This window comes from Ixodes scapularis, unplaced genomic scaffold (genome assembly GCF_016920785.2).
Source record: "Ixodes scapularis isolate PalLabHiFi unplaced genomic scaffold, ASM1692078v2 PGA_scaffold8__174_contigs__length_109621045, whole genome shotgun sequence".
Taxonomy (NCBI): domain Eukaryota; kingdom Metazoa; phylum Arthropoda; class Arachnida; order Ixodida; family Ixodidae; genus Ixodes; species Ixodes scapularis.
In genome coordinates this window covers 80,612,620-80,624,906 of record NW_024609883.1, presented here as the reverse complement: position 1 = coordinate 80,624,906, position 12,287 = coordinate 80,612,620, and the positions used below count along the sequence as shown (strand labels likewise).

The window sequence follows — 12,287 nt, the reverse complement described above, 5'->3', positions numbered from 1 at the left end:
AGAACAGGGGGGGAGGGGGGGAGGGGGGTGGCGGTGGTGCCTTTCACCAGTGAAGTTCAACACATATCGGAATGCGTCTGTGCCTGTAATATTGCACGGCTCAAGGGTACGTCATCAGCCGACGTGAACGTGACCCGCTGCTCTGGTGATCCAATATCCGGGAAGGAGGCCAGACGTGGCCTCGCTGTGTGGACCCAGACTTCGTACACCTGCGAGTTGCGACTCGTCTCGAGCGCGCTGTTTCTTGGAGAGCTCGCACCTGTGCCGGCCATCTCAGGTCGCAATCCGTGAGGTCTCTGTTTGAATGATGCTAGGCGAAACTTGAAGACTGCCATTCATGCGTTGGAGGCAGAGAGTCGGCAGGAAGGACCGCCACTACAAGAATGCCACTGTATTGATTTTTCAACCGTAACAGAAGATAAGACATGTGCTTCAGAATGCTTCAGGTAGTCCACTTTTCTTGAAAATTCCAAATGCAACTGCTTGCATGGTCTTTAACGAGGTCACCTACAACGAAAGTATGTATTGTCCTTTCATACAGCAGCGTGGGTAAAGTTTCATGTTCAAGGCAACACTTACAGATTCAAGAATACTAGTTCATCCCACCGTGACGTCATGTGATCAGTGCTGACAGGGGCGCCTTTTTTGGACAGGGAAGTGGTGATGTTTTGATGGAATTTATTTAGAGGCCGAAGTCTTTTCGCATCACTGGTCACTCAGACAGGATGCCAGGGAAGGGACCGCGGTCAATCCTTGGTGGAACGTTTTTTTAAACCCGTTGAGGACTCTTCGTCCGGAACCACTACCTTCAAGGCGAAGCGCCAAGCCTGCGGGAAAGTAATTTCATTACCAAAAAAAAAAACTTCCTCTTCAAACTTAAATCCTCATCTCAGTTGGCATTTCAAAGAAATTTGAAAAATGTATTGCATTATCAGTATTTATATTTCTGCCCCCCCTAACATGTATTCTTGTATTTGTATTTCCAAAGACTTTTTGCCTCTTTTTAAAATGTATTTCCGATATGTATTGCGATACATTCTTACAGATATATTTTAGTATCTGTATTTTAGCTACTATTTTCATCTATCCCAGTATTTGTATTTCCAAATACATTTTTGAGTATTTCTGCCCAACTCTGCAACGTAATGCAGCTGTCAAGTGACACTTTTAACGTTTAGGAATTAGAGGAATGGAATGGAACGATTCAGCCATTCCAGGAGTGGGAATGGGCCCAGTGTCCCCATTCCTAGGAATCGAAAGGAATGGATTTATCGAAAACTCTAATTCCCCGGAATGGAATCAGAATGGAATAGGGGTGCCCATTCCGCAACACTGCTGCAGCGTGAGCTTTCGCTATACATGTTCTGAGCTGTGGTATGCCACCGACCCTCTTTACGGCCAGTGATAACTGAACGCGATCCAAGTGAAATTTGATTTTGCCCCGTAGCACATGTGTGCTCCCATTTTGGTATATCGCCCCCGTGCTATGATTTTTTCGCCCCAAAAGGGTTTACGTAACAACGACCTCAAAGCATTGTAGTGCTGATGAAATTCACAGCATTTCTTAAATCAATGCTGCCTAACAAATAAAATTCGAGGAGATTGGGCATGGTATAATTTATCTTCTAAGTCGGTCTAAGTGATTCAATCAAAGCATTGGCTTGTGCTTAGAAAGAAATGAAATAAGAGTAAAGAGACGCAGATCTAGCTTGGCGTGCTCAGCAATCGCAGTTCAGCACCCCCAGCCGCGACCCTCGCACAAAGAGATCAACTGTTGCAAATGTGTGTCTGTCATGCTGAAACCCAAACTGAAACCGAAGCGAGTCCGGAACTACTTGGCGCAGCAACACAGTGCCGTTAGCTCCGCCCCTCTAGCTTTTTCTTTACTGCCACGGAAGGTCGACCCAGAGTATGGCTTGAATCAGTTCTTCATGAAACAAAGTGAGGGTTGGAAAGGAGGGGGAAGGGACAGCATATGGCGGCAAAAGCCCCGACCTGTACATGTTACTAAAAGAAAAATAAGGAATTACATTTACAATTACCCAATGCCAAGTTGTAACTAACTACAGTTACAATTACTCTTCCATGAAAGTAGGCGACGTTACGTCAAAGAGTAATCCGTTACTTTCGTGGCGTCACTTCCTACTTTACTCATTGTGGTAGTCACTATAACCGAGAATGACATTGTTAATTTTTGTTTGTGCATAATTGTTTGCTTTGAGCTTCAATTCCTCTGTGTCCCCCTCTACTCGTCTTCGATCGCAAAGAAAAGCGAAAAGACTTTAAAAAGCAAAGATAGCTTGCCCACACTTTTTTTTTTTTTCTTCTTTAGGAAGGCCGGTTTGGATTTGCTTAATTTGTTGTTAGGGTCAACAGAAATGAAAAAAAAAAAAATATATTCAGGGGCTTGGCACTGGAAAAAGAGACTTTGTGGAACTAAAGAGTGCCATGTCCCTCTTTGCATTGGCCAATACGTGTGACTGCGGTCAACTTTGCCAGTATGAACACCTTTTCTTTTTCAGGGGAGGGGAGGGAAAGGGGATGGTTTCTGAACATGTAAGGGTTTACAAAGAAGCCGTTACATAAATACAGGGTGTCACAAAAGAAAATTTACGCAGTCTTTTTTGCCGCAAAAATAAACTAGACATCGCCGAACGCTGATTCTCCGCCCAAAGGTAGAGCTAGAGGTCACAACCAGACGCCAAAGTTTCAGCCCGATCCGATATCTTAATAAAAAGTTATAAGTGATTTTCTGAAAATTTCAATGGGAAAATGAAGCCCATTTTTGCCCGTTTTCCGTTTCTGGTGCCATAGAGCCCCATGTGTTCGAAAACTTCGTCGGCCGCCATTTTCCCATTGAAATTTTCAGAAAATCACTTATAACTTTTGATTAAGTTATCGGATCGGGCTGAAACTTTGGCATCTGGTTGTGACCTCTAGCGCGACCTTTGGGCGGAGAATGAGCGTTCGGCGATGCCTAGTTTATATTTGCGGTAGAAAAGACCGTGTAAATTTTCTTTTGTGACACCCTGTATGTAAGGAAAATTCTTTACAATTACTCTACCAAATGTGTAATTATTCCATTAAGAAAATTACTGATAAACGTAAGGGATCGCAAGTAATTTCCTTGTAGCAGATTATAGTACAAGTCTGAATAAGACAAACGCTTGCCAGACCTTTTTTTTTTTTATTTTTTCTTGCAAATTTGGTAAAATTTGGTCAGCCATTTTCTTAATTTTATTTTTGACCATATTTCTTTGTACGGCACCAAAATAATATGTTGAATTAATCAAAAACAGTGTGCAAGCTACTTGATTTACTGACATAAGTCAAAACTTTGTGAACCCTTTTTTTGGTGGGAGGCGTTTCCGTCGCCCGGATACCTCTTGAAGTATGAGAGGGTCGCTAAGCACCGCAGATTTCCGAATGACAAATTGCCGAAACCAGCCGCCATCTTATCCGTAAGTTATGAGCGATTTTCTAAAACTTTCAATGGAAAAATGGGGCCTGCTCCTGGTAGGGGACGTTACTCATCCCCATGCATTCGAGGGCGGCATTTCCTCGATTAAAATTTTTGTAAATCTCTCGTAACTCTTAAACTGGACGACGGCGAGCTCTGAAACTTCAGCGCCTGGTCCGGACCGCTAGCACAACGTTTTGGCAGAAACTGGGTGCTAGGTAATACAAAGTTTATTTTTGAAATTAAAAGAAAAAGATACCTTTTTTATTATTCCTGGAAATTGGACCCTCTGTAGAGAGAGCTGTACTACTGCAATTTTATGGTCCTAATTAATGCCCATTCGCTTTTGGTTTTTTCCCCCCACGCCCCCTGCAGAGTTTATCCTGCTAGAGAACCTGACAGCCCGCTACACATTTCCCTGCATTTTGGACCTGAAGATGGGCACAAGGCAGTACACAGACGACGCCTCCGAAGAGAAGCGCAAGAGCCTCGACGCCAAGGTGGCCTCCACCACGTCCAGCCCCCTAGGCCTCCGAATTTGCGGCATGCAGGTACGAGATGAGTCGCCCAAAGCCGCCCTTAAAGGGATACTGAACCGAAATTTCAAACTCACAAAACAAGGCTGGACAGATAGGCGGGACGATGCAGAACCCAAAAACATCTCTCATACAGCGATATCTCAAACGGATCGCCATATTTTTAGAAAAGAAGCGCCCGACTGAACCCGGCCGACGAGGCCGACAAGGCAAGGCACGTCACGATTCTTATTCCCTCTCCTCCTCACTACGTCCCGTGCCGAGCTGGTGAACCGAAGCGAGGAGGAGAGAAGCGAGGCCGCTCCCCCTCACTCTCAAATTCTCCCGGAGGACAGTGATGTCAGAGGCCTCGCTTGATGGCGCCCTTCTTTTCGAAAAGTGCTGCCATCCGTTTGAGATATCGATGTACGAGCAATGTTTCGGAGTTCGTAAAGTCCCGTTCAACGCTTATAGAGCCTTATTTTGCGAAATTCAAATTTCGGTTCAGTATCCCTTTAAAGGGATGCTGAACCGAAATCTGGATTCCACAAAACACACGGCAAAGGCGTGCCATGGGATGCTACAAACACCAAAACATCACTCGTACAGTGATATCTTGAACAGATGATCATATTTTTCAAAAAGAGGAGGCGCATTTGACAGAAATGTTTACGTCGTGTTTTTCCAACCCTCCCGTCTTCTCCACCTCGCCGCCTTGAGGGAGCGAAGCGAAGAGGAGAGGAAGCGAGATCTCTACGTCACGCGCCTCATCGGCTTGGTTCAATCTTGACCTCTTCTTCCAAAAATACGGTCGTCCATTCAAAATATCGCCTTACGAGTAGTGCTGTAGGGATTGTAGCGTCCCGCCTACATCTCCTGCATTGTCTTTGTTAAGTCCAAATTTTGGTTCACCATGCCTTTAAAGGCCCCCCTGACGAGGCATCTATGCGTGCCTAGGTTGCTACGAAAATGCGAGGTACAAGGGCCCAACGATTGGAAAGAAACGTTTGCTTTGTGAAACCTGGCTTTTTTCGGGCCGAGGCGGCCGCTTTGGGCTCGCTAGCAAGAGTGTAGTAGACCGTGTACTCGAGTCTAACGTGACTTACACTTCGTATCAGCATTACTTGGCAAATGGTAAAAAAACTATGGCTCCAGCAAGCCACGCTACGCCATATTTTATATTTTGTTGGGCGGAAGAGTTTGAAGAGTGCCGACGAAGTGTGCCGGACGCTCATTACTTGACATGTGGCAAGGTGTTGCTCCGTGACGCAGTGCGTGAGCCGTAGACAATCCTATAGATGCACATTATTGTAGGGTTAGTGCCGTCTTTCATACGTTGTCTGCAATGTCAACTGGCAAATAGCGGCAACTGCAGCAAACTAATGGCAGACGTTAGTGACCGTCTGTCGCTCACTGGACATCAGTCTTCGTCTCGCCGAGAGGTGCGTGTGGAACACCGTCTGTGTGCAGGTGTACCAGCAGAACCTGGGCTACTACAAGTGCCACAACAAGTACTTTGGTCGCTCTCTCAATGTGGAGGGTTTCAGGCAGACCCTTTTCCACTTCCTCCACGACGGCATCCGCTTCCGCTCCGACATCCTCCTGCCCCTCATAGAGCGCCTCCAAGCACTCTACAAGGTACAACCCATGCACTGTTTGCTTTCTTTCGCATGTGCCAGTATGGTAGGGTACACTGCGGTCGAGTCTCGTTAATACAAACATTTCCATTCTTCCAACTTTTCCCCAAAAACTTTGTCTATATGGTGTGGCATCCTAATTAACGTTTTTCATATTACTGAGGCATGACTGCTATATGTCTGTCTTTCCTAATTGGCTGTTGGCTGCAGTGTTGGATTTTGTTTCGTTGCTTCCGAGGCTTTCAGGCCGATTGTGTTTTACCCACCACAAGCACTGCTACCGTAATTACCCGAATATAGGTTGACTTCGATCGTAGGTTGACCCTGAGCTAGGGAAATCTCCAAGATAAATAAAAAAAATGCTTAGGTTCTCGCCAAATTCCCGTGGATGGAAAATACAGTTCTGTTGTGTTTTGGGATTAAAAGACTCTTCAACAGAAGTTGGAGTCTGTTGGAGGCTCCAACAGAAGCCCTCTACAATTAGTAAAAAAATGTGCCCGCTAAAATTTGCAAGAAAAGGATGTTAACTCTTGTGTGTAATGTCCGTGACATTACAAACATGTTTGACGACAAATTCGGTTGTGATGTTACGCCTGTCCATGACATGACACCTCTCCAGAATCGACCCCCATCCAAAAGGGGAATTTTTCATTGAAATATTTGAATACCGTATTTACTCGCAGAATGAACGCACTTTTTTTTCCGAAAAATCGATGCAAAGTTAGGGGGGGCGTTCATTACGCGAAGTAAAATTTTTTGCCTCCGTATTTACTCGCATAATGAACAGACCTTTTATCCTGAAAAATCGAAGTAACTTCTCATCTCTTTGCGCGCCGCGCCCGACCCCGTAACCAAACTAAGCTGTGCAAAACAAAAAACAAAAAAAAATGTTTTTTTTTTTAGTACCTTGGATTTTTTTTTTTTTTGCCGCCTTTCGCAAGTTGTTTTGTTTGCTTAGGGGAGGGCTCTCCGCTTATCTTTCTTAACTCCTTGCGCGTGGCGCGCGACGCACGATCCCCCCAAAACCAAACTGCGCTATATATATAAAAAAAAAAAAAAAGCTCCTTTTTTTTTTTCTTGTTCCGTTTTTTTTTTTTTTTTTTTTTTTTCTTTTTGCCGCTTTTCGCAAGCTGTTTCGTTTGCTCAGAAGGCTTCTCCGCTCCTCTTTCTTACCTCCTTGCGCGCGGCGCCCGACTCCCCGTAACCAAACTGCGCTGTGCAAAAAAAAAAAGAAGAAAAAAAGCTTCTCTTTGTTTTTGTTTTCTTTTAGTTCTGTTTTCTTTTTTTCTTTTTGCCGCCTTTCGCAAGCTGTTTCCTTCGCTTAGAGCGCTTCTCTTTCTTACCTCCTTGCGCGCGGCGGCGTGCGAACCCAAAGTCCAGACTGCGCTGTGCAAAAAAAAAAAGAAAAGAGCTCCTCTCCATGTTTTTTGTTTTCTTACTTCCGTTGGACCTTTGCGAATTTTTTTAACGCCTTTTGCAAGGCGTTTCGTTCGCCCATGCTTTCGCGACCTCGCTGCACCAGGATAGAAAAGTGCGTTCATTTCGCGTGCGTGGGGGGAGGGGGTCAACATTTTGACATCGGAGTTGGGGGTGCGTTTATTACGCGAGTGAAAAAAAAAGTCGAAATTTTGAGAGCCGACTTGGGGGGTGCGTTCATTACGCGATGCGTTCATTGTGCGAGTAAATACGGTATAAGGTCAACCTTGGGGATTTTTAGAAGCCTGGAAGATTTATGCTGTGCCTGGGTCACCCTAGCTAAAACTCACTTGTCAGGTGCGCTAACCAAGTCATCGTACAAGCTTCCAGAAAGGTCGTTCATGTGCCCCTTGTATTAAGCTTTTGCCGCTTTTCATCAGTCTGCTTGTAGAAGTGGTTGAAGTGAGGAACCGTATCGGTTAGCTCTATGGGGTCAGCCTTCTTTGGCCATGTTTATTAGTAGGCCGCCAATTTTAAAGCATGGAAAGAAAAACATCAACCTATTTTTTTAATAAATATGGTAATTGCACTATGTGTTGCAATGGCTTTTTTGCTGCTTTTACCCATTCAAGGGTAAAAATAGGGAATGAAGGGGGCCAGACAAATGTGTTTCGTTAACCTTTCTTTTTATGCAAAAATACTCCAAAAGCCGGGAGACGTTATAATTAAAATAAGAGCACCAACTTGACGCAACATGAAAACCAGTATGTGTAAACAAAAGAAAAACTTGTTTTTTTATGAGTTTGAGGTGTTTATCCTTTGCACAGATGGCTAAAGTGAAGAATTCTGTTAAAATCATATTTTTGACGGAAGTAACAGGATTTGCCATATCGAAACAACATTCAATAAACTTGTACCTATACAGTCGCCGACCGTTTTTTCGGACTCCGATATTTCGGACTTGTTCGATATTTTGGACCTAAAGGCGGAACCGTGACTTACCCCATAGAAATAGTATATATTCACGACCAATGTTTCGGACAGCTTGAAGTCCGAAAGTTTGATTATTCGAACAAAATCGTCGCAAGCGATCAGAGGAAAACAGCATCGAGAAGCGGCCATTTTGAATTCTATGTTGGCTGCAAATGGATTGGCTTGGTTTGGCAGCGCTCCCGGCGCTACTTGAGCACTCCTGAGTCCTACCGCTACGTGACGCTCTGCTAGCCCTTTTTTTTCCCCATTTAGCTGCACGTCATCATCATCATCATTATTATCATTTTGCTTTGTTTTTCGTTCCTTCGCGTCGCCAGTCGCCATTTTGCACTCGTGGATTTGCGCCTCTGATCTCGTTCGGAAAACGCTGGCTTGGACGTCATGGCCCCATATGTTGTTCTGCCGCCGCGATCTGTAGTTAAGAAGCGCAGAAAGTACTCGACCATAACGCTAGAAAAGAAGGCAGCGATTCTGAAGCTAACAGAAAGTTGGTGAACGGAAACGGAGGCGTAACCTAAAACAAGGCACGCAGGCGTAACCTGAAACAAGGCACTATTTACGGCTTTTTTAGGCCACTTGCAAGTAATACTAAAGTCAAGTTTTTTAATCTGCTGATTTTTCGGACTGCTCTATTATTCGGACTTTTTTGCGGTCCCAGCGAAGTCCGAATAATCGGTCGGCGACAGTACCTAGATTTTTGCAGTTTCACAGTTTTTCCTGTGTAAAACTCTGCAGCATCTTTTTCTTTTTTCAGGGTATTTTTTTTTATTACAAAGTCGCCGTTTACCAGATTTTACTTCTGTTTGGCAGCACCGGTTTCTCCCCACACCAAAAAAGCAAATCTGTGCCACCGAGCTTGCGAAAAAACAGATGCCGCCGTTTCCCACGGGGGTCCACGTGAAACGACTGCCACGTAACTGAGCTTTGGGTTGCACACGTCAGTTCTGTAGCATCTTCCTGGCTCCTTGCAGGCCGTGGAACAGCTGGAATCGTTCCGCTTCTACACGAGCTCTCTGCTAATCCTGTACGAGGGCAAAAACACAGACGGAAACTCCAACGAAAGCAGCCGTCCTCCTACGGAGCGCCCCTTCACCAAGCGACCCTCAACCTCGTCTCCCGTCGACGTGCGCATGATTGACTTTGCGCACTCGGTCCACAGCCCCAAGGACCAAGGCCCTGATCAGGGCTACCTCTTCGGCCTCAAGAGCCTCATCGCTCAGCTGCAGATGCTGAAGCAGGACAACTGAAGTGGTACAAACTGGCATCACAAACTCGGAATATGGGGTGAGAAAGGAACTGGGGTGGGATAGATTAATCTGAGACAGGCTATGGTGGGAAAGACTGCAATGGTATGGACTGAGGTGATAGGTCTCCAGTGAGCAAAACTGGGACGGGTGCAAGGTGGTGTCACAAATTGGGAAAGTTATATGGGACGAACTGGAATATATGAGGGGCACTGAAGTTGGACAATGTGGAATGGGACCGATTGATGCAAGACAGACTGGGAAATTTGAATGGGACAAGGGGAGATACGAGAAATTGGAGTGAGACAAATTGATACGAGACACTGCAGTGGGAAATACTGGAGTGGAACAAAATGGAGCAATTGGTTTACTGTGTAAAAACACTGGAATGGGACGAACAGGACAGATGTGAGTCAGACAAACTGGAACAGGACAAACTATTGTGGGATAATTTATGGACAAGCTCTACTGAGACAGGGTGCAGGCAGACAACTCATTCTGGACAACTCAGTGGAAACAACATAAGTATGCTATTTTTCTGAGAGCTGTGTTGGGAAAGAGAAAGGTTTTCCTGGCACAGACACTACTGTGTTGTCTCTGATGGTTCGTGGACCGGTGCAAATCAGTCTTTCCAATGATCGGGTTGATGGAGCGTGTGGATGATGAAACAGCATAATTTGCGTAGGTTAACAAAAACTATTTGAGCTCATACCATCGGGTGAAATAGCACCTCCCTATTTGAGTGTGAGGAGTGCCAGATTTCTGGCTAGGTGTCGAATCGCATGAAGATCTCTTTATTCCTAGCATGTGATTGTGGAGAGACGGCATTTTCTAGGTGATGGGTTTGCAGCTTTCTTTGGGGTGCTGCCAATTTACGAGCATTGTGTTTTAGAAGGTGGTTATAGCAGCATTTTTTTTTTGCAAGGGTGCGAGTCGCTAGTCTATGTAGCCGGTGATAAGGGGGTCCGGTTCTACCCAGTTGCTTTTGGGAAAGGTTGACATAAGCCGTTGCTTCGTCATCTCACAAAAACTCTCGGGGCACAATGACGTGGTTCCAGGTGTGTGTGTGTTGCCACCCCTTGTTCTTTTCGTCGGTGACTGGTGCCCTTTGTTTAGTGTTGGAAGGGAGTGTACATGTCTGGCGCAAGTCGCGTGAAATTATGAATCCCGTCGACGAGTGACCAGATTAAATCGCTTTTCCTTGCTAGGGAAGCCAGCTGACCAAAGGGTTACTAAAGCAGGTTGAGGCTTTCTTCCGGTGATTGCATCCGAAGGCTGGAGAAAACGTTTTAAGGTGTTTTTATGGGGCCGGTTGGTTTTTGTACTTGTTTTTACGTGCCACCATGTTTTTGGGTGTCTGTTTTTTGAATGCGACATACAGGGAGCGGGTGGCTTTCTTCGAGGGAACGTCCCGAGAAATCGTTTTGGTGTGGGTCTTTAGGTCTACTCGACTCTATACTCGGTTCTCTTTGTAAACAGTCATTGGTTTTCATCATTTTTGTTCAACGTTCACAAAGCTGTTGCTTGTTTGTGATAAAAGAATGTCTTATTTTGTGAGGATTGCATGCTTCTTGTTTTTAGAGAAGCTTCATTATTATGCATATAATGTTGGGAGTAATTCCAGTTACATTCTGCTGGTTCCAGTTTGCCAAATTCTATGTTGAAACATATATCTCTTTGCGGGGACTCACTTGCAAGGTGTTAGTGGAAGCGTGCACGTGCTGACGTGCAGGGACGTCGTCTGTGACAGGACAGCCGTGTCACCGACATAGAGACGTTAGTTGTTCAACACAATGAAAGCAATATAGTATGTACATCTAATTATCAATTTTATTTAAGTGTCCACAGTGGGCACTGAGTGTCTACTTCCACAGCAGAACTCTCATATTTTCTTTCGTGCCCGTCTAAGGAGCACGCAAGATGAATTCTGTGCGGATTTTGGGTCCGTCACGGGGGCCTAGAATTTGGCCCCAACTGTTAATGTTAGGTTGCCTATTTTGGTCTGCTTGTGCCAGTGGGGAAGCCTTTCCTTCTAGTACTGCGCGTCCCTGAACTCCTGAACAAAAGCCCCATTTATATATCGCCTCCCGTGCGGTAGTTCTACTCCATCTTTAGGAGAGCAGCCCGAGAGGGTGCATCTCTACTCTTGTTTGTTTTGTTGTTCTCACTGTTGACGTGAAGTCCACAGTAAAACGCTCGACTGCGGCTATCGGATGAGTGTACATAATGGCGCCATGGTGCTGTGTCCAGAACCCCCTGGGCGTGACCATAGGCTTAGGGATGTTTATGTGCAGAAGCTTCAGATTGTGTTCATTGTAACATTCACCAGCAGTTGACATGCCTCAAGGTTGTGAGCACACACACACATACACACACTTGTTTTCTGACCCTTTAAGTTGCCCGATTTTAATTGTAAAACCCACGCGAAGTGGGTGCTTGGACACCTTGGTCACAAACCTTTGTCCTGCCGCAAACGAGATCTTTCCACCTCGTCTGCGGCCGAAGTTGTTACTGGCCGACAGAGTGACGGTCTTTGTCTTCTGGGGTGGAGCTGTCACCCCTGGAGGCTGTATTTGTGTATCTGCCATTTTTGGTATTGTTAATGGTGGTTATGGTTTCGTTTCTTGGTGTGGCTCTTTCGTGGCTTTGTTCCGTGATGCACCTGTTTTGCTTAAAAGCTTGCTGCACATTCAGTCAGTCTGTTTTCTGTTTGTTGACATACTAGGCCTTCAGCAGCAAAGTGCACAACATTGACCGACTAGCATCGTAGCTGGGTTGGACTTGCCGTAGGTGTTGACAACGGGTTGCCAAACTTGCCCGGACGGGCGAGCCGTGGAAACTTGCGCGACCGTCTTTTAGGTTTTCTTCTCGACATCGTAGGAAACGGGTATAGTAATTGTTCTCTTTCAGGTTGTTATCAAAAGGAGGAAGTTTATGCATGTTGCTTGTTGTATTTTAAACATGTACATACACTTTCTAAATGACTATAAAGTATTTATGCACGGGTATATTGAATGCTATA

General features: G+C 45.3%; 1 protein-coding gene across 4 annotated transcripts in view; it reads left to right on the top strand.

The window, feature by feature from the left end:
* The window catches only part of LOC115317279 (inositol hexakisphosphate kinase 1), a 24,575-nt gene extending 12,288 nt beyond the window's left edge, over positions 1-12,287 (top strand). For all 4 annotated transcript variants that reach the window (XM_029976902.4, XM_029976903.4, XM_029976900.3 and 1 more), the window contains exons 6-8: positions 3,836-4,011; positions 5,446-5,613; positions 8,993-12,287. In XM_029976902.4, the coding sequence (XP_029832762.2) occupies positions 3,836-4,011; positions 5,446-5,613; positions 8,993-9,268 (620 nt within the window). In that variant the 3' untranslated portion in view covers positions 9,269-12,287. The remainder of the gene's footprint in view (positions 1-3,835; positions 4,012-5,445; positions 5,614-8,992) is intronic.